The following is a 24,090-nucleotide window of genomic DNA, read 5'->3' on the forward strand; positions in this document are numbered from 1 at the left end:
AAGAACCTGCAAACTCCATGCAGATAGTGTCTTGGCCAAGATTCGAACCTGGGACCCAGAGCTGCAAAGGCCAGAGTGCTGACCACTGAGCCACTGTGCTGCCCTTCTGCTTTGAAAGAAGTCTATGGGCGTGTAAACAAAAATGTTTTACAATAAAATCAAACCAGGCAGACAGACAACTGCTCCATATTCTCATCGGGAGCCTATGTTTTTTTTTCTGAGGACTGCAGAACTTAAAATTGGATTTTGTGGACACCTGACTGTCACATCTACTGTGTATGAGCTTGGGAGAAATCCCATCAGGTTATTAATATGATGTAACAACCTCCATTGTGCCTGGGGGCTTTGTGTCTATTCAGCCCTTTATGAGGTGAGGTACTGATGTTGGAGGAGAGGACCTAGTTTATGATTGGTGTTCATCCAAAAGGCATTCAGTAGAGTCAGAGCTCTGCATGCCACTTTAGTGACCCAAATGCCAACTGGTCATCCCATGTCTTTATGGAGCTGGCCTAATGCACAGACATGCTGGAACAGAAAAATACTGTGTCCTATGTAAAGGGTCCCCAAAGGTCAGGCTCCATAAAGACATGGGATAACCAGTGGGCATTTGGGTCACTTGAGTGGCCTGCACTGAGCTCCAATTTCAACCCCACTAAATGCCTTTTGGATGAATATGTTTGCTATAGCATTACCAGCACTTTTCACTGGAAACATCTGAACTCAATATTTGGAGGTGTTCCACATCCTTGTGCTCATATAGAAAGTGTCATGGTGCCCTGTTCATAAACTTTGGACCATATAGAATATGCCGCAGCAGTTTCAGGTTCATTGAGAGGTTTTCCTGCAATTGCTTGTGTAGTTCCCCCTCCCCCACCCTATGGAAGCAAACATTCTGTGTAGGTGAATCCAAAGTGCAATTGTTCTAAATAGCATTGGTTGATTCATCACCACAGAATGTTTGCTGAAAGATACATTCACTACTTTATAAACAGACCTCCAGATCCCAAGGAAAGGAATCTTTATGATGGCTTCACTATACCTAGCATGGCCATGTAGCTACAAACAATACCTAAACCAAAGTTGTTTATATGGAAATGGGTTTTTGATGGCATTCTTAGGTGTTAAAGTCCAAAAAATACATTTATTTTAACGGACATTGGCCTGGCTCTTTATTGGACAGCCTCAGTAACCAATAGGATGTAGGAGGGGGTGGGTCAGAGCTCCCCCCTACGTACTGTGGTGGGACTGTACTTTTGGTGTATGTCCAGCCAAAACTTTTTATTTGATGTTGTAAAGAATTAGAAGTCTATCACCTATTCTGCTGAGAGCTATAACATTTCCTGCCACTTTCCATCTTGGTGACAACATTCACTAGAACAAACAGAGAAGGCTTACAGACAAGTAAAAATCTGCCCTAAAATTTCAGAATTAAAGGGCCATACTCTGAGTTTTTTAAGAATCCAGTGTATATTTTTGATGAATTGAGGTTTTATTTGGTCTGGTACTAATCCCTATTTATTTGCTATTTCCTATTATTGAAGCCCTGATGAAGGCTGCTGAACCCCTGAAATGTGTTGGCTTGTCAATTTGTAATCCAGCTTTTTATCTAAATAATAAATAGAATACAAAACAAAAAAAAGCATTTATAAAAGTAGAATTAACCTTGATGGGGCTGGATGATTTTTAATTGAACCTGGTGTTCAGCTTCTTAGATGTGGCTGTATTTATTATCTGATTCTATTTAAATATCATCTTCATACTCCAACCTGTCTTATGTGTATATCTTGAGAGTGGCAGGCGCTGGGTTCTTCCCGCCAGCCTTTATTTTATTACTGAGCTGTGCAGTGATGTTGGTGCTGGTGAAAGGAACCATACAGCACACGGGGGTCAGGTGCCTATGTGGTTCCAGTTAGAGATTTTTTTTAAATGAGGACTGTCCCTGTAATTGCACTTTGGCACAGGAAAGAACACCTGACGATGGAAGCCGTGCCAAGATACCGCCCGGGAGCTCGTACCACTCTGGGAATACAGCAGCTGCTTCTGTCTGAGCCTTCTCACACCAAGCTATTCTGCTTCCCTTAGATAAACTCACCATACATGCAGGGTGTGGATCAGAAAGCCGGGGACATTGTGCTTTGTGGAAACAATTGGAGCAGAGAGCAGATTCTAATGTCTCTGTATGCAAATCAATTATAAAAAAAAATGAAAAATGGGAGCGACATGGAGACACAATTGACCTAACGGTGACCCCTAAGAAACTGTCATCGGGGTGCCTGAAATGATTTCCTATTGGCTGCCAGGGAGCACCTTGGGCTCAGACTTTAGCAACCCCCAACTGTTTATTAATTATCAACTCCCCCCCCCCCCCCCCATGACAGTCATTGGTTGACAGAAACCACTATGGGTATTGTTATCCTAATTTTCTGCATCACAAGTGATGGAAGGATGGCAATGCCACACGGATACAAAAGTCCATTTTTTAATCTTTTTTACTTTATTGAACGTCGCAGAAAACATCCAACACGTTTCAGGGGTTCACCGGTTCCCCTTCATCAGGGCTTGAAAACTGGACCAGCTTATATCATAAAGGGTAAAGTCAGTCCATGTGTCAGGGGTAACAAGGGCATGAGTTGGTACATGGACTGATTTGCCTCTCAGATATAAACTGGCCTATTAGTTGGCATAGGGGTTGACATTGCCCTTCAGAAATAAACTGGCATGTTAGTGCTTATACATGTACCAGATGTCCCTAAACTGGCCCGTCATCATTGGCACGCAAACTGAACTGGTCACCCTCGGTTATAATCTGGCACATAAATTAACCTGGTCCTTCAGTTATAAACTGGACCAATACAACTGGCACCTGGACTAACTTGCCCCATCAGATATAAACTAGCTCATTACCCCTGGCACATGGACTGATCTTATCCTTTAGATATAAACTGGCCCATTACCACTGGCACGCAGACTGACCTTGCTCCCTCAGATATAAACTGGTCCTTTAGTGCTGGCATGCGGGCTAACTTTGTCCATCAGACTGGTCCAGCATAATAAACATTCCTCGTCTTTCCCTGGCATAACATGCCCTGGTGAAGGGTGACTGGTGAGTCATGAAACGTGTCGGCTGGTTTCTAAAACTGGTCACATACAGAGCACTTTCACTCACAGTAGGTGGGGGTGATGAGCTCTGTGCGCCCCCTGTGTGTGACAGAATGGTAGTGCATAAGTCTGTAGTCCTTATAATAGAGCTCCATAGTCCACACCAGTGAATGTAGCCATGTAAAGGAAGCGTATTATAAGGGATTACCCTCAGCAAAAGAAGGCGGTGTGACAGAAGGCAAACACTACATGAGAAGTGTGGAATTCATATTCTTGTATAATCCCAGCCATGACAGGGCCTCTTTATAGAAAGGCTGCAGAGTCAGCAATTACTCCAATGTTATTCAAACACGTTTCACCAGACAATGGATACTTCAAGAGCCTGAACACAGGTAACAGAGAAAGGTGGAAGTGCTAGTAAAGTCCACAAGAGTTGTGTAATTTTCATTGTTCCATCATTCACCCTCATGGGACTGATCCTTACCCAGACGGTAACCCATGCACAATTCCCAACCCCCTTACTGATCATTCATATGTGAAACATGAATTCATCCTAACATCCCAGTGCACACATGAGTGGCTGGACCACAGCGTGATTGAAGGGGGTAAAAAATATGCAGCTGTATGCGAGTGCCAACCGCCATTAACTGCGTGCCAGTGCCATAACCGCATCCACTGAAAACTCTGCAACAACCGCCAGCTAATCACCAAAAAAGCTGTTTTCTGGCCACTGGAAAACCATCAGTGTCAATAAAGGTTTACTCTAGAATAAAGCTGCACACTGATTGGATAATGACTGAAGGGAGGCGAGGTCTCAGGATCAGATGCTCAAATGCTATTGGCAGCATCTCCCCGCCTCCTTTTCTCAGGACTTCTGATTGGGCGATTCCTGGGAATATATAATATTATTGATTGACTGAGACAAGCAAAGTGTTATAGATTATTGATGGGTGATTGGTGATTGGGATCAGTTTTGGAATGAGCACCGTGTAATTGATTAGCTATCAGGATGAGAGGAAATCCTTTCCAGTCACTCTCAGGTTCTCCCGCCCAATCCTGACTGAAGTGATGCGGTCTGAGGCGCGGAAGGAGTGAAAGAACAGAAAGTAGTGCCGGCCACCCTGTTAACTTAATCCGCACTTGGCGCCCTTGGAGTGGTCCTGCCCCGCCCCCTCCTAAGACGTCATCGCGCAAAGAGGGCACGCACTCTTTATTGATTGTTCCTCCGCTCTGTCCTGTGTTCGGGGTTTTTTTTTTTTTCTTTGCGCGCCGCTGTGTGTGAGAAGCTCGCAGTATCCATCCGCCAGCAAGAGAACCGGCCTGAGGTGAAGGAGAGTTACCAGCCAACCTAGGAATAATAAAAACATGTCGGCCACCGCCACACGTGAGAAGAGAAGCGCGGCCGCCTCTGCAGCAGTCGCCACCACCACCAACAATGGAGAGAGCGGCGGGGCCGAGGCGGAAGGGCCGGAGGCGCTGGAGAATTGCGGGCTTTGTCAGACCCGGCTGAACGCCGAGCGGGAGCCGCAGCTGCTGCCCTGTTTGCACTCCGTATGCCGCAGCTGCCTGAACCCTGAGCCCGCCGACAGCAGCGCAGAGCCCAGTGCAGGTGAGAAAGCGCAAACTCCCGCCATACCGTGCGGCCTGCAGATGTGGCCCTGTCCAACCTCCGTCCACCAGCCTGCGGCATGCCTTCCATCTCTGGCACCACGAGGCTGCAAACAAAGAGCGGGCTGTCTTCCGGGGGCCGGGCCCTTCTTCAGGCCGCGCCTGGCACATCAGCGACCACAATGCATCCTCCATTCATTAGAAGGCCACATCTGGTCGGTCGCTATGTGAAACCGGTGCAGATTGTGCATTGCCTTCTCATACCACTGTTACCCATAGCAACCAGACACACCCCCTAATGGGCCACGTGGTGACTGGAACACTTACCTATGGGAACTCTAATCCAGTGTAACTCTCGCCTAGTATTTGTTACTTGATTTGATTGGTCTGTGGCAGGACCAACTGTTGTTCATTGCAGCCAATCACATTCTCATGTGGTTCATTGCAGCCAATCACATTCCCTTGTGGCTGCATGGACAACAGCTGGCCTTGCCACAGACCAATCAAATCTATTCAGATTGCTGCAGTCATTATGAAATCTGATTGGCTGCAATAGGCAACACCTGGACCAATCACAAATTGATAGCACATAGTTGTGAGTTACAATCTGATCTGAATTGACTTGATCCCAAATGCCGCATATGGAGCCATGATTGTGTGCGTGTCCTATTGATTGTCTCCTGGTATGTTAGGACGTTCCCATCATTCATTTGGCCCGGAAACGTCTGTGACCAATAACCAAGCTCCCGTCTATTTGTATTGTCATGAATTATTACCTGGTACATTATTATTAGCAGGATTGGCATTGCAAATGCTGATTGGTTATTTCTCTGTGTGAATGGTTGGTGCTGGAGTCCCTGGTTTATTTGGATTGCAGAGTTTTGCATTGGAATGTGCAGATGGTGGTGGTTCTGATAAGATAGTGGGAGCTCTCCAGATGATTGGTTTAGGTGTGGAGGTTATAGCTGCTGGTTTAGGTGTGGAGGTTATAGCTGCTCATTTTATCCGTTAGCTTTTTGTGTAAACAAATCACTGGAGTTCCATGCCACTGATTTCTAACTGAGCCCAAAGAACTTAGCAGCCAATCAAACTCCTGTGTGACCCTCTCTCTGTTGCTGAAAACAGCAGCTACTTTGTGTTTTTGAAGCTCCAGCTCAGGGAGAGGATCACACATGGCAGTTGTGGAGCAAAGAGGACCTGCTTTAGATTGTCTCCGCTTGTGTCCATATAGCCTATTACTCCCTCAGAATAATTGGGCACTCGCTGACTTCTCTATCATGTTAGGATTGATTTTCTACAAAATACACATTTTTACAGTAGTATTAGGTTAGTATAGGTAGTCTCCGGGTTACATAAAAGATAGGGACTGTAGGTTTGTTCTTAAGTTGAATTTGTATGTCGGAACGGGAACAGATTTTAATAAATTCAATTAGGACAGATATTTGTCTCCATATTAGGCAGTGTGGTCAGTTACTGTATAAAATCCTAAATGTGAAGTAATCACAAACAAAGCAAAAAAAAAAAAAACTTTATGAAGCCTAGACGTTCATTAACTTTGTGCTTTGATATGCAAAAAACAAACAACTGCAGAGTTTGTCTTGGTCATTAAAGAGTTACAAGAGGCTGCAGAAGAGCTCAGTCCCTAAGATCACCCACAACCTCAGCTGTATTTAGAAAAATAATTCTTTTGCAAGCCATACAACCCCCCCCCCCCCCCAATCAAGCCTGTGTCCTGCACACAAGTGAGCAGGGAAGCCCCGTTTGTTTCTGGGAGGGGTCTGTATGTTGGATGTCCTTAACCAAGAGGCTACCTTTATATAGCACCAACTTTTACAGTGCTGCAAAATATTAAATAGGGGTTGCAAATGAGATGCGTACAGTTATTCAGGAGGAGGAGAGGACCCTGCCCAAAGAGCTTACAATCTAAGATGTAAATTATTGATACTGTATTAGTCTGCCATTTAGTTAAAGTAACAATTTAGTTTTCAGAGAAATATTTCTTATACTCAATAAAAGTCCCTGTGTTTAATGTGTCTCTGATGTTGCAATGATGCTGTACAGTCAGCAGCCTGCATTGTATTGCCAGCAGTTTCTAGATTGACAGCTCTGCTCTTGCTGTTGAAACCCCCCCAATGTGGTCTGCAGTGTCTGGGGGCAGAACGTGTGAGACCTAAATGAAGGAGAGGATAAAAAGGGATGCTAATCCCTTAATAATAACATTTGTGACTGCACAGGTCCTTCAGGAGCAATGTCCCAATAAAACAGCCTTACCGGCCTGTTTAGAATTTTGTAACTTCACTTGTATATCACAGGCACTGCCATCTTTTTCTATTCAAGGTTTTGATCCTGATTGGCTGGAATGAGATTGCATGTGCATTGGCGTTCATTCAGTCCTGGCCAATCAATCTCCTGTGTTTGTGCGCAGGGGATATTTCATTTCTGGAAACCAGGGGGATGCTGGGATACCCCACATGGTACACTGACCGGGGCACTCTGTTTCGTGTATGTAGGTATTCTACCTTCTGTCATTAATGGCCTGCTCATAATATTTGTATTTAAATCAATCAAGGAATGCTAGTGTAAGAAAAGTCTGGCATAACATACAATTAAACCTGTATTTCAATTTCTCATTACCTACTCCGCTATCCTACCGGTCTTGGTCCCAAGTGCCTTGTAAATGATTGTAAATATACCCACATACATAATTTTTACCTATTTCATTGTACAGTACTGTTTATATCAATCATATTGCTTAGTTGTTTCATCTTGTGAGTGTTCTATATGTAAGAAATATAGAATAGAGAATAGAATCTGCCAGGTTTATCTGCAATAAAAAGCTTATTCTCCTAACTTCCTGAAGATAATCAAATAAAGTGAGTTCAGCCTCGTTGGGGGAAAAGGATTTCATTTCCAGAAGTAATATTGGTGCGGCTAATCTAAGAATATTGAGGAGATTCTGACTATAGTTCAGGATTTTGGATTATTTTGAGGCATAGGAACAGAATTTGATAGTTTGTCATATAGGAGCCTTTAATTTTACATTAACAGCTGCAGAGACTGTTCATTGCTGAAGCAGCCTGAAGTGCTGCCAAGTATTTTCTAGCATGAATTTTAATGTTTTATCGGATGAAGGTGTCATGGCGTTTCAAAATTTGCATTTCTGTGCCTGAATGGACTTTACCAAGTTTTCCTTGGTTTTGGTTCCTTGTCCTATTGGCATTTTTCCAGTTTCTAAATCTTGTTACTGGCAGAAGAAGTTGTTCACTGTTGTATAATATTATTATTATTATTAAACAGGATTTATATAGCGCCAACATATTACACAGCACTGTACATTAAATAGGGGTTGCAAATGACAGACTGTACAACAGGAGCGCACCCTACCCCGAAGAGCTTACAATCTGGAAGGTGGAGGAAGTATCACACAATAGGAGGGGGTATATGGAATGGTAGTTAAGTAGTGTTTCAAAAGACAGAGGAGGATGGGTGGGCAAGTTTGAAAAAATGAGTTTTGAGGCCTCCTTTAAATGAGCAGAAAGTAGGAGCAAGTCGAATAGGATGAGGGAAACCATTCCAGAGAGTGGGGGCAGCGCTAGAAAAGTCTTGGAGCCGTCGGTGTGATGAGGTTATATTCCTGGTGCACCATGTAGAAATATAGAACTACAGTTTTACTGAAGGGTTGCCTATAGCACTTGTAGGTTTCTTGCAGGTCTTCCCAACTGTCGAGTGGAGCTCATTGAGCCAACACTAAGTTTTACATTTATACCCTGACTCTTCTGCCTGGTTCATATAGAAATTGGTCCAATCGTTGCAATCTTTATTATGGCTTCCAGCAGTATATAAATACATTTATTCACTTATGTGAAGTAGCTGTCCTTACTATATGTGATCTCCTATCTTGCTCATACCAGGCAAAGTTTGAGATTCCCAACCCCCACCCTTATGCCTTCCTTACCTGTGTCCCTCTCGGCTCTCATAAGATACAGGGAAGCTTTTGACTTTATTCTCTGTGATGTTGCATGAAACCTAGCACCCAATCACCTGGCCCATGCAGTGTCACATGACTGAGGTCACAATGTCACCTTTGCGCCTGGTGACAGATGCTGTTGATTTTTATTTTTGTGGGGACTGACATGGGTGGTGATGTTCCTTCAATAATAGCTATGTGGGTCAGTGCAGTCCCAAGAGCCAGCATTTGTGGCATCATCAGTGCTATAGTCAGACTTTATCCATAGTGCGGTGTAATTAGGACAGATTTGTACTTCTGTGCTGTTAGGTTGCGTTATGTTTTTAATATTTTAAGACATCAGTTGGATGCTTTGAAATCTGGTCATAGGTCAGTAAAAGGTTCTGTCATAGTATGGCTTGCATGAGATGTTTGGCAGAATCAAGAGGTTTGTGAAAAGATCAATTTCAGTTCAAAATTTTTGCATCCCCTTCACCGCTCACTATTTTATTTACTCCTATTTTTGCTGTTGTCTCTAGATGCTATAGGGCCCCAGCATGACTTAGTTGTCATGTAAAGCAACACCGGTCGTCTAAAACAAAACAAAAAAATGCATAGACAGGTGAGAACTAAAGGTCCGCTAAATCTATATACGTAGAGGTAGAAGCTGTTTGCAAACTTAACTTTCTCAGAAGCCGAAAATTGCCCAGTTCCTTTCTCTGTCTTGGTCTGAGGCCGCTCATTACATTGAAGTCTGTTCCCTGATGTTCCTGTTTCACTCTTGTTTTGTACTAGTAATGTGGATAACCAAGAAAATTTCAAAGCAAATTATTCATATTTATCAGGAATATATATTTTTTTGTGGCAATGATGAGTTGCGCAGGGGTACGGACCTCGGCTATATAATGGGAGCCGAATGCAGGTCCAGGCTTTCCAGGATTTGTCAACGTGTGGTTGGCTGCTTGGAACCGGCCTGCATGATACTGTCGCCTAACTGAGCCACATCTCTAAAATACAAACTTACGTCTGCACTGTGTAAAACAAGAAAGTGAAATTTGTTCTTCGTGTTTCATTTGTAATCACTAAAGCAGCACTAAACTAATTAAAGTGGAGAGAAAATGTGAGCAGTCAGGTTCATTAGTGAATAACAATCGGGGCGTAATGGAAAGACAATGGAAATGGGTAGGTGATAAAAGCTGACTGAGTTATAGGGGGTTACTTGATATCCATGGAACAATGAGCTGGGTACAACAAATTTGTCATGTGTTGCCTCACCCACTTTTTGATCAGCTTAAAATAAATTATGTGGAGAACCCTTTATTACAAAGGTTCTTGGCTTCAGAAAAATGCAGCTACCACATGTAAGTATTGTCCTTGAATTTAGCTTTTCATTTAAAGCAATACACAGACATGCAATTTCTTTTCTAGCAATGTGAAAAATATTGCTCTATATATATCTTTGCTAAAATCTGTATCTGCAAAATAGTTTTGAAATTTGCTTGTAGAGCACCTTCTAATACCCTGTACTACTCCTTTCCTCAATATGGCGCTGCCCCTATACTCCTATCGCATCTCTTTACATGCCGCCTGCTAAATTAATTCACTATTGTTTATAATCTCCCAATTCACTAAACATAAATCCCGTAGATAAAAGCGAAAGTAAACCAAAAGAAAAATATCACAGCCTCCCAGGATGCGTGACTTATCCCGGGAGGTTCTGCACTCCCATTCATTCTTGATCACACAAACAACCTTTTTACTTTACGTGTTGTCCACCCTTCTATGTAAAATAAAACTTCTGAGTTTAGGTATGCTTTAAGTACTCACATTTCAAATTTGTGTGTCAAGGATTGGAGAAGGATGAGTAAAGTCACAATTGCCACAGTCTTGTGTGCCAAATACACCCTTGGTGTCCCAAATCCTCATATACTGAAGACAAATAAGGAGCCAGGTTTAATAAAACCTCTGATGTCTCTTCAGATAGGGGCTTGTCAGTCGTCTTGTTATAAAACTGCTTAATATGGATTTATTTATGAATAACTTCACACCATGTTCATGTAAGATTTCCTTTTATTTTTTTACTTAAATCTTACAAATAAATGTGATTACCTTGGATGAAATGATTTTACATAAACCCTTTTAAATGGAAAGATAGTAAAACTGCCCTTGTATACAATGCACACATTGGTATGTATCCTCCTGCAGGCTGGGGATAGACGTTTAATCTTGGCTGTATCGCTTACATGAGGTTAGATTTTTCTAGAACTCCGTCTTGTCTGTATTCACCGGGGAAAAAAATGTGCACTGAAATGTGTTTTCCTAAATTTAATTTTTCACAAAAATGACAAAAGGCTTTTGTTTCCTCGCAGAGAGTTAATGGGTTTTCGCTTACGATTTAAAGGGGATTTTATATCCCTCTCATTTATGTTCATGTGGTTGCATTTTGAAACAAGCCAAGGATTTGTCATTGATTTTATAGTTCTTGCAGCTACGTGTGTCCTGGTTAACGTTGCTTTCTCCCCAGTTCTGACATTCTAGTTTAAGTTGTGTGGTGTTCACAAAGTTTTGTGGTTGCCAGTGATTTGTTAGGCTAGCAAGTGAAATTCCTGTCACATTTTTTAGAAGTTGTGGTGTTGTTGGTTTGTATTTGGATACATCGTTTTGTTAAACTTTCACCGCTGTAGCTTTATGGTTACTCAACGCGCTCATTGCTGACTTGAAGCTACACATTGCAATCTTTGTACAGTTTCATTTCAGTTTAACAATATTGTTTTGAGTATACTCGCCTCAATTCATTGTATATCAAGACGCAAAGGCCTCTGCCCTCTATATTTAGAAAAAGTAAATGAGACGACACAACCAAATTATCACATTTACCTTTTTATTACTTTATATCATTTTTTATTATATCACAAATCACCTTTTAGTATTGGAGCATTGTTTTTCATACTGTATGTACATAACAGGTTTCTTAGCTGAATTCTTAATTCTTTTTCCATTTACAGCTGTTATAAATTGTCCATCATGTAAGAATCAGTGCTTGCAGAGGGACCTGGTTGACAACTACTTCCTTAGAGAGGATTCTTCATCTGATCAAGGATCAGAAACGATTCAGGTAATTTTTTTTTTGTTAATGAAATCAATAAAATGTGCAGCAAATCAAATAAGTGCAGCATTAAGCTGCTGGCTACTTTACCAGTATTCACTAGAGGATACAACAGATCTATAAGGGGATATGCAGTCTTCCAGGGCCGTGGACACTAATCATTGCTCAGTCAGGACTTTGTTTACAGCAGGGGTCCCCAACCCCCAATCTGGCAGGATGGCTGCCGCTCTGGCCAGTGCACCCACCAGCGGGTCAGGGGAAGGACCCCACTTGGGGGGGGGCGCCATGTCCCCTGTACAGATCACAGGCTCAGACCTGCGATGGGAGAGTGGATGGTTGTTGGCATCATGACGTCACCCTGTCGGGAAGCAAAAGTTTGGAGACCACTGATATACAGCACACTTCCCTACTCACCACTTCATCCAGCTGAGGAGTTTGGGCGTGCTACCATTGCCCCCAAAATAGGGTTTATCGATAAAGTGATATCCAAAAATAGCCAAAAATCGCTGCCACTCAAAAGTGCTGCTGTCAAAACACAGACCTTCTAACTGGTTAACTGATTAGATCCAGGACAGATCAAAAGTAATTTTTAAGAACAAGATTAAGGAAAGTTGATTTGTGTAATTTGCAGGACTTGATAACAAAAACATATTGGTGTAAATAACAGGACATATTATAGAATACCATGTAAAGAATTTCTCTAAAAAGCTCCGGTAAATTTGCAAAAAAGAATTTTGCCCAAAATTTGCTAAATATCACCAATATAAATTGTCTCATCAAATTGAAGTCTGTTCTCTGAAGTTCCTCTTTACACTCTTGTTTTGCACTAGTAATATGGATAACCAAGAAAATTTCAAAGCAAATGATTCATATTTATCAGGAATATATATTTTTTTGTGGCAATGATGAGTTGCGCAGGGGTACGGACCTCGGCTATATCATGGGAGCCGAATGCAGGTCCAGGCTTTCCAGGATTTGTCAACGTGTGGTTGGCTGCTTGGAACCGGCCTGCATGATACTGACGCCTAACTGAGCCACATCTCTAAAATACAAAACTCTGTATTGAGTCTGCACTGTGTAAAACAAGAAAGTGAAATTTGTTCTTATTGTTACATTTGTTATCCCTAAAGCAGCACTAAACTAATTCAAGTGGGGAGAAAATGTGAGCAGTCAGGGTCATTATTGCAGAAGGGACAGATGATGATCCTTCTGCAATAAAATAAACTGACCTTGCAATTCAGACCCTTTCGGAGTGATATTTAGCCAGGCCACATCCCATCACAACACTGCGGCTACACACAACTATTGGTTAAATAAGTGAATAATGGGACTTTGAATGCCTATTCAACAATGTTTCCAAAACCTTTTAAAAATCTAAAATACATTTTATTTTAAATAACATTTCTTAAAAATATACACCAACAATATATAAAACAAATATAAATAGCACCAATAGATCTCCTTCTGGAAACTCTCGAGCGAGGCAAGGTATTCCAATCGCTCTTAGTCCGCTTCCTCAGGAGGAGATCTAGAATTTCAATAACAATTGGTATTATGATACATTTTTACAATTATACAATAATATCTGTTTATCCACATTTACATAAGTACATGTAGTATTAATTGAACTACATTTACACCGCTGGTAATGTTTCTCCCATTTGAATATTGGTTAATTTGTAAATGTGGATAAACATAGAGATTGCTGTATAATTTTTGATGTACAATAAAAAAAAAAAAAAAAAACTGCTGCGGTATGGGAGGGGGAGGGCAAAGTGGTTGCATTACAGACTTGATTTTTTTTTTTTCCCCCTGTTATCCAGAGATGCACCAGTTGTGAGGACAATGCCATCGCTAATAGTTACTGTGTGGAGTGCACAGAGTGGCTTTGTGAGACCTGTGTGGAAGCCCATCAGCGGGTGAAGTATACCAAGGATCATACTGTCAAAGTTAAAGGTAACCAAAGATCTAGTTAAAGAAGCCAAAAACATACACTTGCCTTCAATCCCGCAGAGCAGTACATAAGGTCCTGTGTTGTCTCAGCATCCGTCTTCGGGACGGCGCTTTGGGAGCAACCATCTTCTTCCGGGTTCTTCTTTATACGTCGCCCCACCCAGGCGCAACATCGGATGACGTAGATGGGGTGAAAAAACTTGCCGATCTCACCGCAAATGCCTTAGATCGGCACTTTTTTTCACTTTTAAAGAAAAGGGATCCGCAGAAGGCTCATCCCAGAGCCTCCCGGGATGCGTGACGTAGGTACCCCGGGAGGCTGAGCCCTCCCATTCATTCCCAAGGGCGGTGCTGCACCCTTTTTTTCTTTTTTCTTTTTTTTTTTAAGGACTGTTGCACTTAAAACAGAAAACAAACGGAATTTTCACCTTACATAAAAGGGCTTACTATCCTTTTTATATAAAGTGAAAATTCTGAGTTTAGATAGGGTTTAATATTTTTCATGTGCACTAGAATTTGAAATATGGGTTACACTGATAGCATTTCTTCCCAAAACAATTTGAAGTGTAACTTTACACCTCACAACTTTGTGAATCTGAAGTTTGCTTCTTGGCATTATAATGCTACAATGTGACCCTTAAGATGTTGATATAACATAGGAAGTTATTCATAAGCGTGCTCAACAGTCCTACAATATTTTCCTTTTCTGAGCACAATGCCTTACTGTTCACTCATCATTGGATGCATGTGCAGAATCTTCTGTACACTAAAGGGCAAGCAGAAAGTTGATCCCCAGTGAGGATTGTGAAGGAAAATATGGTGCCATTGTCTCAGGATTACTGAGCAGATGCATATCTTGGAAATATGGGGCATTCTTGTTGAAATGGGCTTTCTGGTTTCAGGTAGTTCCAGTAGGTAATAGAATCAGTGTTATGTCCTTGCCCCCAAAACAAGCCTGTGATAGCCATTTTCACAGTAGAATATTAGCTTTATGCAAACCTTGGTATATCTTGCAGTATATAAGAAAGATTTCTTTGTTTCTATTAGGTGGATCGCAAAAGGAGTCGGAACATACCGTCTTCTGTCCAGTCCATAAGCAGGAGCCTCTCATGCTGTTTTGTGATACTTGTGACACATTGACTTGCCGAGATTGCCAACTACAGGGACACAAGGATCACCAGTAAGCTTTCACTTTCTCATCTGTTATTAAAGACAAGTGCATTTTTTACATTTTAGAATTTGTTCTGAATAACTGCCATAAAATGTTCACAGATGATAAGCTTAGTTTGCATTTTATCTTTACACATTCTACTTTGCTGTGAGCAAGTTGTTTCTGGGCAGGTTTGGGAGGCTCTGTGCAGTGCTGCATAAACTGGGGCATATCTTTGATAAATCATCTTGGCTTTTTTCATATGTGTATGATTTTGTTTCACATTACAGATACCAATTTTTGGAGGATGCTGTCAAAAACCAGCGTAAAATCTTATCTGCTCTGGTGAAGAGACTTAGTGAAAAACATACATCGCTGCAGAAGTCTACCAAGGATGTTCGTAACTCGTAAGTATTTAAAGAATTACAGGTAGTCCCCGAGTTAAGGACATACGGACGGCTGCTAGATACGAACAGGGCTTCCCTGATTGTTCTTGTGCAGAATGGAGGCTTGATGATGGGAAGAGGGCGGCTGTTCACAGGACTTGGAGTAGAAATCTTTTGTTGTTCTGCAACATTTTGTAACTCTTTAATGACGGACAAACTCTGCAGTTGTTTGTTTTTGCATATGGGCACAGCTTGCTCCTGAAGTTAACCCCTACCCCCTAATTCTGTGCGTATTTCCATGCAAAAAGTGTTACTTTTTTTTTGCATGGAAATTAATTTTACATTGTAGGCTATAATTCTTGAGCATAACTCACTGAAATATGTCCAATATTTAATAAAGTTATTATTAAACTTTAAATAACAAAAAACACAAATCTGAAAAAAAAAGTTAATGTGATATGTAAAATGTTTTATGTGAAACATATAACTGTACAGAAGCATGTATAATATATAGATTATTTAAGGATTTCTTTGTATTGGACTCAAGCCTGATAGGCATTCTTTTAAGAGTGTGTATGGTGTAACATAAAACATATATATATGTGATATTATGCCTTCAGTCCTCCACACACAGTGACTGATATTTCCTTTCATTCATTTATTTTGGTTTGTACATTACTATTGCTATTAAATATTCATACTTTCTCTGTACTAAAGGTGCTCATTACAGTGACTTCACTTCTATTTTCACCTAATTCAGAAACTAATTTAAGGTGTTTTGGCCTGCAGGATTCGTCAAGTGATTGATATGCAGAAGAGGCTACAAGTAGATGTGAAAATGGCAATCTTGCAGATCATGAAAGAGCTCAATAAGCGTGGAAAGCTACTTGTCAGCGATATGCAGGTTTGTCTACTCATTTGACACACTAGGCTAACTTTAAATGCTATTTCCTTGCATCTTGAGGAGTGTGTTAAACTTTTTTAGTGTCTTTAGGCGTTTCGCATATTGAACTTCAGGTTGTTTTCTCTAATGCCACTTCCCTTTCACACACCTATTTATCTTGCTGTCCTATATATGACACTGGCTGAACCTGTTTGTGTATAACGTAGACTCGTAGGCATATCTAGTATTTTGTGATGTGGGGGGAGTTTGGAATATCTACGAAACACACCATGTGGTATTGGTTACAAAACTGGAAACTGAAGGTAAAAACTTGAGCTGCTGTGATCTCCCTTCTATTTGTGGTTTAGTAACTTTTATATTTATAGATGTTGTTCAGCATAAGGACATCCTGGAGCAGCTTTAACATCCAAGAGTTGTGTGTGTTGTGTTAAAATTCTCAAATTATGTTAACATAAACTTGTTTTGCTTTTAGAGAGTGACAGAAGGCCATCAGGATAAACTAGAGAAGCAACACTGGAATATGGACAAACTACAGAAGCATCAGGAACACATTCTGCGATTTGCCTCCTGGGCTCTTGAGAGCAACAATAACACAGCTTTATTGCTTTCCAAAAAACTGGTAAATGAATCATCTTGATAGGTTACCATGGGGCTGCGTACCTGCTTTTGCATTTCACACTAGAGGATTTTTACTTTTGTCTTTTAGATCTACTTCCAACTGCACCATTCTCTGAAGGTTGCAGTAGATCCAGTTGAACCATTAGGTGATTTGAGGTTTCAGTGGGATTCAGAAACCTGGACAAAACATGCAGAGTTCTTTGGTGAGATTTTCCTGCCAAAAATTCTATCTTAATGACTATGCAATATATTTTTTTTTATCTCTTTTAATTGATTTTTGGTACTTGTTTCCTAATTTCAGGTAAAATTGTGTCTGACAAAACTGGTGTCCTGCCATCTTCAGGATCACATAATGCAAATTCTCAGGTCTTGACACCACTTACTAATTTCAGTCCAATGGTACAGAACCGGTCGAGGTCTGGTCAAGGGAGAGGGACCTTTATGCAGGATGACTATGACAGAGCAGGTATGTTGCTTTTTTAATATCCTGCTTCTGTTGATACAGTTAGCTTAAATTGTAAAAATTCTGACTTATTTTTTTTTTTTTTTCTCTAGAAGGTGAATCTTCTGGGTTAGATTCTGTTGGTGGTCAGAAAAGGTAAAGTTCTATTTCAAATCATACATTATTCTCCATATCCAGCTAGTGATTACTGTACAGCTAAGTCTCCTATATTTTTTTTCTAGGGGCCGCTCTACAGATGGAGGTGATGTTAATGAACTGCTGAAAAAAGTTCCTAGAGTCAGCTTGGAGCGTTTGGATGTTGATCTTAATCCAGCCACACAACCCCCAGTTTTTAAAGTATTTCCAGGAAGCACAACAGAGGACTATAATCTAATTGTCATTGAGAGGGGGAACACTGCAAGTGGAGGGAATCCTGTTGTAAAGGTGAGCGAGAGATAACCTATATACTGATTTGCCCTAAAGTTTCAGCATTTGTGATGCATAGTAAAATATACCGTTGGGAATGCTTTGTGATGTATAATGCTACTCAATCGTGCAGTGGCATTTATGGGAAAATTCTGTGCCATGTATTTTGTGTGGAAAGAGCTGATTTTTTTTTATATAAGCAGCATAATGGAGGGTAATTGTGAAGCTTATGCTAAGGACTTTATACTGAAGCTCAGGTGTAGCCATACATCACAAAAATGGCTGTTAAGGTGCTGCTGTGACCTTTAATGTTGACTTTACCAATATACTGTATTTGTCAAATGTTCCTGAAGAGATTTAGAATCACGCACGTGATTCTTATTTTAAAAGCTTCAGTTGTCTTTTTACCTCTTTGTTTAATAAATCCTATGGATGATCTTAAAATATTATTGTCTTTGGTAGGAGGAAGCCATGGAAACGGGCATCTCCATCCCCACAGCTGAATCTAGTGAAGAAAAGCCTCAAGTGCGACCCGATGGCTTGTCTGAAAGTTCTCCTGCAGTTCGCCCATCAAGCACAGCCAGCGATGGCGTTGCTTCTGATGCTCCAGGTGCTAGCGCGGGATTACCAGAACCTGGCTCTGCTGCTCGCTGTAAAGTGTGCCAGAAAGATGGGACTCTACTTTTATGTGGCCAGTGTAAAAGCAGCTTTCACAGAGACTGCCATCTGCCTGCTGTTGTGGAAGTATTGAGGTATTGCTATGATTTCTTGTTTATAAGCCATTACCTCCTAGATTGTAAGCTCTTCGGGGCAGGGTCCTCTCCCCCTGTGTCACTGTATGTCTTCGTCAGTCATTTGTACCCCCTATTTATTGTACAGCGCTGCATAATATGTTGGTGCTATATGAATCCTGTTTAATATTTAGAATTTGTGTTATCAGTTTACAGAACTTTGAAACCAGCTCTGACTTTTGTAAAGCTTCAAAACTGAACTTGAGTCCTTTTAGTAACCTTTGACTCTTCACAGCCTAATTGGCAAATGACTTACAGGTTACATTACATTTTAGCCCTCTTAACCCACCAACCTTCACCTCTTTTTCGTTATTTTATTATACCTTGGTTGGTGTATCAGGAATACATGGTAACTTTGTCTTAAGCACTTTTTTTGCAACTGAAAGTGGCTTGTACATCATTCAAGGGAAATCCGGAGGTAAATTAGGTGAAGGTACATGGAGAGTCTCCCAGGCCCGTTTAGTAAGTTTTTTTTTTTTTTTTTTTTTTTTTTTTTTTTTTTTTTTTTCTTCCTAAGGCTAAGCATTTTATTCTCCTACACCCCCTATTAGCTGCTACTTTTTCAGCATGTAGTTTCCCTATTAGTTTAATATTTTTAAGAATAAAAAATGTGGGTGGCAAAGGACCAGGACCTAGAGGAGGAAATGTCCATAATGCTCAAATAAAATACTCTGTAACATACTAAAATTTATTTTCATTTAGTGGAGAGTGGAAGTGCATGCTGTGCCAGGACTTTTCAAGGACCGATCAAGGAGAAGCTTCAACGGATGCTAATTCCTCTGCTTTGGCAGCAGCTGATGAGAAGGTTTGTAAATGCTTGGATTTAAAATTATTCTTTCAATAAAATGTATTCGCTTGTATGCGAATAGTGTTTTATGTAGTCATCCCTGTATCCTGGACCCTTTTCTATATATCGGTCTATGTGATTAGGTGGGGAATCATTATAATGTCTTCCTTGCCTTAAAGCAAGGTTTCTCAACCAGGGGTTGCTAAGAGGGTTCCTTGAGCAGTTTCTGCCTCTTAGCTCAGTTACTACTGACACCAATGTTCTTTTTGCCTATCTGTAGGGGTAACATTCTTCCTACTTCTCACCACACCAACATGAGTATGAACATTTTTAGAGTTCTGGTTTTCTTAGTGGGAACCACCTAATATTTTGGCACCATTAACCTATTTTTTTCTATATATAAAATAAAGCAAAAGGATGTGCAATTTGTGGGCTGTAACCATGTGCACAGTGCCCAGCACTGATGTCTACGGGCTACCTGCAATGTTACATTTACTCCCATACACTGGAGATTACTACCATACATGTCCTTACCCTCTAATTCACACAGGACCCCTAGTTGTAGAATCACTGTGGGTTTTATAACTTACATTGTTTTGGAGCCATCTTGGGTCATTTTTGAAGTGCCGATTATACTTGACTTACATTTAACCCTCCATATATTCATTTTAAAAGTAAATGTTGGCCTTGAGATTTGTAACTTTCACTCTAGATGTTTACCACCACTTTTGTTTTTCATTTCTAATTTCAGAAGTGTGAACGTATACTGCTGGAATTACTTTGCCATGAGCCTTGCCGGCCTTTTCACAGACTAGCAAGTGGAACGGTAAGTGCATATTTCACTGTTTATGCCAATGCCTCCATAAATTACTAGGATTGTAGGAAGTGTGATCCGCATCTGATTTGGCCCTATGGAAAAGGAGTCTCAGAATTGCCGCTGCACAAAACCTACGTTTTAACGTCAAAAGTTAGACCCAGGTTTCAAACTCTCTCCTCCGGTGTTGCATTGGGAACAAATGTTCTGCTGTGTAAGCTGTATTGTCCGCTAAAGGAAATTTTTAGCGAAACAAAAATTAATGTGCCAAGGTCAGTGTTTACACAGTAATTGGAGTCCTCTCTGTAATGTGATCTCTAAAGTACAGTTTCTAAAATAGAGTACTTTTCACTGCAGGGATAACATTCTTTTCTTGTTTTGTTTTTGTTTTTTTAGGATGATGAGCCATTAATTGACTTGACGCTTATTCGAGCCAAGCTGCAGCAAAAGCTATCTCCTTCATACACCAGCCCCGATGAGTTTGTTAGAGATGTCTGGTTAATGTTTAGGAATGTCAGCAAGTTTGCAGAGGTTAGAAAAACTTATTTCTTTTTTTCCAAAATACAGGTTTACTCTGACTTTGCAAAGCCAGTGTGTCAGAAAATCATAATATCCATGTTAAGCATATATGCCTACCCTCACCTTAAAAGTACTTATGTGTGTGTGACTTGCACAAGTCAATGGTCATCCCTTTCTAGGTAGTCAGGACTAGGGATATTGTACATGACAACCTTTCCTCTTGCTTATTAAACACTAATTTATGAGGGGGAAAAAGGTGGCAGCTTATAGCTTTCCTTTCATGTTGTATTGAAAAGGTTGGAACTTTGTCAGTTGACCCTTATCTGGCCACAACAAGAGTTCATAGAAGGGATTCATGTGAACTGAAAACTCTTGATAGGCCTAATATAGCAACGTTATGGCCAGCAAGTTGTATTTGGTGAGCTTTTTGAACCTGTGTGTTCATTAAACATTTTGGATGTTTTTCAAGACTATTTAAGCTACTTGGTTACATATGGTGCCTGGGAATTCTTAAGGAATTAATGTAAGCCTTCAAAATGTATTAGTTGTGCTTTCACACATCTATGAATGAAATGCAACATTTTCCTTTATTCACGGAATCCTTGTGTGTGTTTGTACATTGCAGGATAAAGCAGTGGTTCAGTCCATCATTGAGCTTCAGGCATTTTTCGAGGCAAAGCTTAGCCTACTCTTCGGCGATCGTAAGTTCTCCTGCCTCACGGGTGACGTGGGTCTCGATGATGATCAGCAAAACGAAAGCTCGACTCAGCGGAGCTCCCCAATGAGCACAACCAGCGAAAGCGTATCGTCCATAAAGAACAGTGGCGATGCTGAATAATTTTTCCTGTCCAGATCCAAGGAGATGGTTTAATCGAAGTAAACATGCGCATGTTCTTGTTTCTTACAGAGTTCCAACTGCGCAAATGACTGGAGATTTTATTATAGTCCTCCCCCTTTCTCTTTCAATAGCTGAGTGATAGGTTGTCGCTGTGACACGCGTGAGTGGCTGTCCTTGGCAGTAGAGACTTTTCAGAGAGGTTGGTGTAATAGCTGGCATTCTCTCTGTTTTTTTTTTCCCCATTCACCTGTGTCTTCACAGTGAGTCTCTTCTTTGGTTAAGTTTAATTCCAGTTGTAAGTAGGAATTATCTGATGTCATACGACAACCGTGTGGTCATCGCACAGAAATTTCTGCAGTTAGCCATGTTTCTCTGATCAGAGTCAGAAAGTTCCACCTGGACAGGTGCTGTTACTGTGTAAACACTCTTCTGGAATTAAGGTTTCAGGTAAAACATTTACTATGATCTAACATAACAATCTCTTCAGTTATTTTTGTAGCTTTTTTTTTTTTTTCTTCTTGTAGCGTACTGTCAAGCTCCACATCTGTTAATGATGGGATCGCCAATCATGTTGAGTACTTTTAAACTCCACTTCTGTCACCTATGATGGAAGGTTTAGTTTTTTTCCTATTGCCCTGAATTTTTATTGCTGAAAGCATGTAATTCCTTAGGAACCTTCACTAAATCCCCCCCATTTTTAATCAGTGAGCTATCTAATTTGGCATAAAACTGACAGGGTGCTAGTACTGGTAACATAAGCGTAACCTGATTGTGGGTAATTGGGATGTTTCAATTGGAGTTCATCGACAAGCAAATGATTCTTCAAGCTAACAATCCAGTTAGCACTTTGCATTTAAAGGAAACCTTTCAGGAAAGGAGCATGGAGGCTGCCACTGATCCTTCTGAAAAAGCTATTTTTTCCGGTTACCTACTGAGCAGTATGACGTCTGTGAATGGGGTCGGGGGTAACGGCGACATTAGGATCGCCATACCAACTAAATGGCAATGGCAGCCTTCGTAATTTTTCTCATGATAGGTGTTGAATTATGCATATGGTGGCATTTTTTCTTTTGTTCTACCAACGGCTTTAATCACACTACTGTTACCTGTGCCATTCCAATGAAACGTCTCACTTCTGAGTTTTTTCATGTATACAGTTATCTTGATCACAGCTATGGAGATTTTTACAGCGCTGCAAAAGCCAGTTTCAAAGCTACTAAACTTTGGTAATATGAGGCAGTTTTTCCCTTTAGGTTGTAAATAGCCAGTTTGTTGACGCATTCTTTGTCTGTTTCAGTGTTTTTCTTTTTAATTTGTCTTTTGTAAGACATTTGACAGGTTATGAATTACAGATTAAATACGATCGGCTTTTCACTCTAACATGGAGATTTTTTTTTCCTTTTCCCACTGCGTTCATATGAAGGTGAACTTGAAAGACGAGGTGTCTATTTTGGGCCAACAAGCCACTAAAGGTGGCGTTACAGAAATGTACCATTGCTATGGTATTTGATTGGGACCCCTTTGGGAATGGTAACCTTGAAAGAATGCGCGTGTCCCTGTATTGTTACTATACTGTTTATTACCCAAAGTGACACCCCCTTCCTTTACTGTTGTAGCCTTCAAATAAAAAAGCCATTGTATTCCCATTAGCCAGTGTGCTGTTCTGTTAATTCTCGATATTGACTGCCAAGAAATGGTTTTTGTTTATTTTGTAAAAGCAGTAAACACAACAAAATTCATCTTTTCCTTTTTACCTTTTTTTCATATTGAATAAAGTAACACTTCAGAAATGTATTGTATCTGCTAACATGCTTGTCCTGTTCCACAGAAGTGGCCTTTATTTTAGTTTTTATTTTACAGAATTTTCCCATTCCTAGCAAAACGAAGCCTGTATATTTTAGAATGCTTTCATGTGAAATAAACATTTCAAACTTGGTGCAAATGGTTTTCTTGGAAAGGTCACCTCTTAGCTTCCGGGTCATCGCAGCAGAACTTTGTGTGGTTAATATGTCATGGTGCCTGTTGATGTGGATTATCAAATACCCAGGCAATACATGATGGAAGCTATGAATTTATGGGTATATAAACCATGCTACAGCTAGAAGTGTTCCAACATTTTTTACTATATAAAGTATCTGACCTGCGAATTACATTGGAATGTGTTTTTTTTTTTTTTTTTTTTTTTTTTTTTTTTTTTTTTTTTTTTTTTTTTTTGTTTTCTATTTTTTAGTTTCTTAACTTGTACACCCTAATCTTGTATATAAGATTACACTTAAAGCTGAACTTTCACATACACTTGCCTTTACCTAATAAAAGCCCCCGATCTCACAAATGAATACCTCTTATTTCTGACGCCTTCTGTCTGGTGCTGTCATATTCTTTCTTCCTCATTGCACCCAATCCTCGGGCTGCACAGACACAATATTGGGCGACTTGTCTTCCTTCAAATTTGTAAAAGTGGTGATCTCATTGCACATGGATAGAGGAAGAGGAGACCTCCCCAAAAATGTTAACTTTTTTTACTCGCCGTTGGGTAAAAGTACCTCCCTTTTACATTACGCTAAAAATGTAATGATAAGTCTGCTTTAAACCAGGTAACACCTTGTAAGCAGAACTGAACCCAGCTAACACTGGGGAAGTCAGGATTACTGGGTATCTCTGACAACAAATGCTGAGCTGTGCTGCACAGGTTAGCCTGGTATA

General features: G+C 40.5%; 1 protein-coding gene and 2 non-coding genes across 3 annotated transcripts; all 3 read left to right on the top strand.

The window, feature by feature from the left end:
- Positions 1-4,311: 4,311 nt before the first annotated feature.
- TRIM28 (tripartite motif containing 28) lies at positions 4,312-23,323 on the top strand. The gene is made up of 16 exons (XM_072425426.1): positions 4,312-4,708; positions 11,659-11,768; positions 13,583-13,715; positions 14,760-14,892; positions 15,153-15,269; positions 16,038-16,152; positions 16,625-16,771; positions 16,859-16,973; positions 17,072-17,236; positions 17,326-17,368; positions 17,455-17,656; positions 18,101-18,390; positions 19,132-19,234; positions 19,968-20,042; positions 20,427-20,561; positions 21,175-23,323. Exons 1-16 carry the CDS (start codon positions 4,465-4,467, stop codon positions 21,385-21,387), a joined length of 2,340 nt encoding a protein of 779 aa, XP_072281527.1. The 5' UTR covers positions 4,312-4,464; the 3' UTR covers positions 21,388-23,323.
- LOC140341557 (small nucleolar RNA SNORD94) lies at positions 9,515-9,656 on the top strand. Its single transcript, XR_011922915.1, has one exon. It is a non-coding gene; the product is annotated as a small nucleolar RNA SNORD94 (small nucleolar RNA).
- LOC140341554 (small nucleolar RNA SNORD94) lies at positions 12,656-12,797 on the top strand. The gene has a single exon (XR_011922913.1). It is a non-coding gene; the product is annotated as a small nucleolar RNA SNORD94 (small nucleolar RNA).
- Positions 23,324-24,090: the final 767 nt, after the last annotated feature.

This window comes from Pyxicephalus adspersus, chromosome 11 (genome assembly GCF_032062135.1).
Source record: "Pyxicephalus adspersus chromosome 11, UCB_Pads_2.0, whole genome shotgun sequence".
NCBI classification, from domain to species: Eukaryota; Metazoa; Chordata; class Amphibia; order Anura; family Pyxicephalidae; genus Pyxicephalus; species Pyxicephalus adspersus.

What these genes read in the sequence shown, in the direction of transcription:
- TRIM28 (XM_072425426.1), top strand. Translation starts at nt 4,465, where the DNA reads ATGTCGGCCACCGCCACACGTGAGAAGAGAAGCGCGGCCGCCTCTGCA. An exon ending in TACTTGTCAGCGATATGCAG is followed by an intron (nt 16,153 to 16,624) that starts GTTTGTCTACTC and finishes TTTTGCTTTTAG; the next exon opens with AGAGTGACAGAAGGCCATCA. An exon ending in ATGTCAGCAAGTTTGCAGAG is followed by an intron (nt 20,562 to 21,174) that starts GTTAGAAAAACT and finishes TGTACATTGCAG; the next exon opens with GATAAAGCAGTGGTTCAGTC.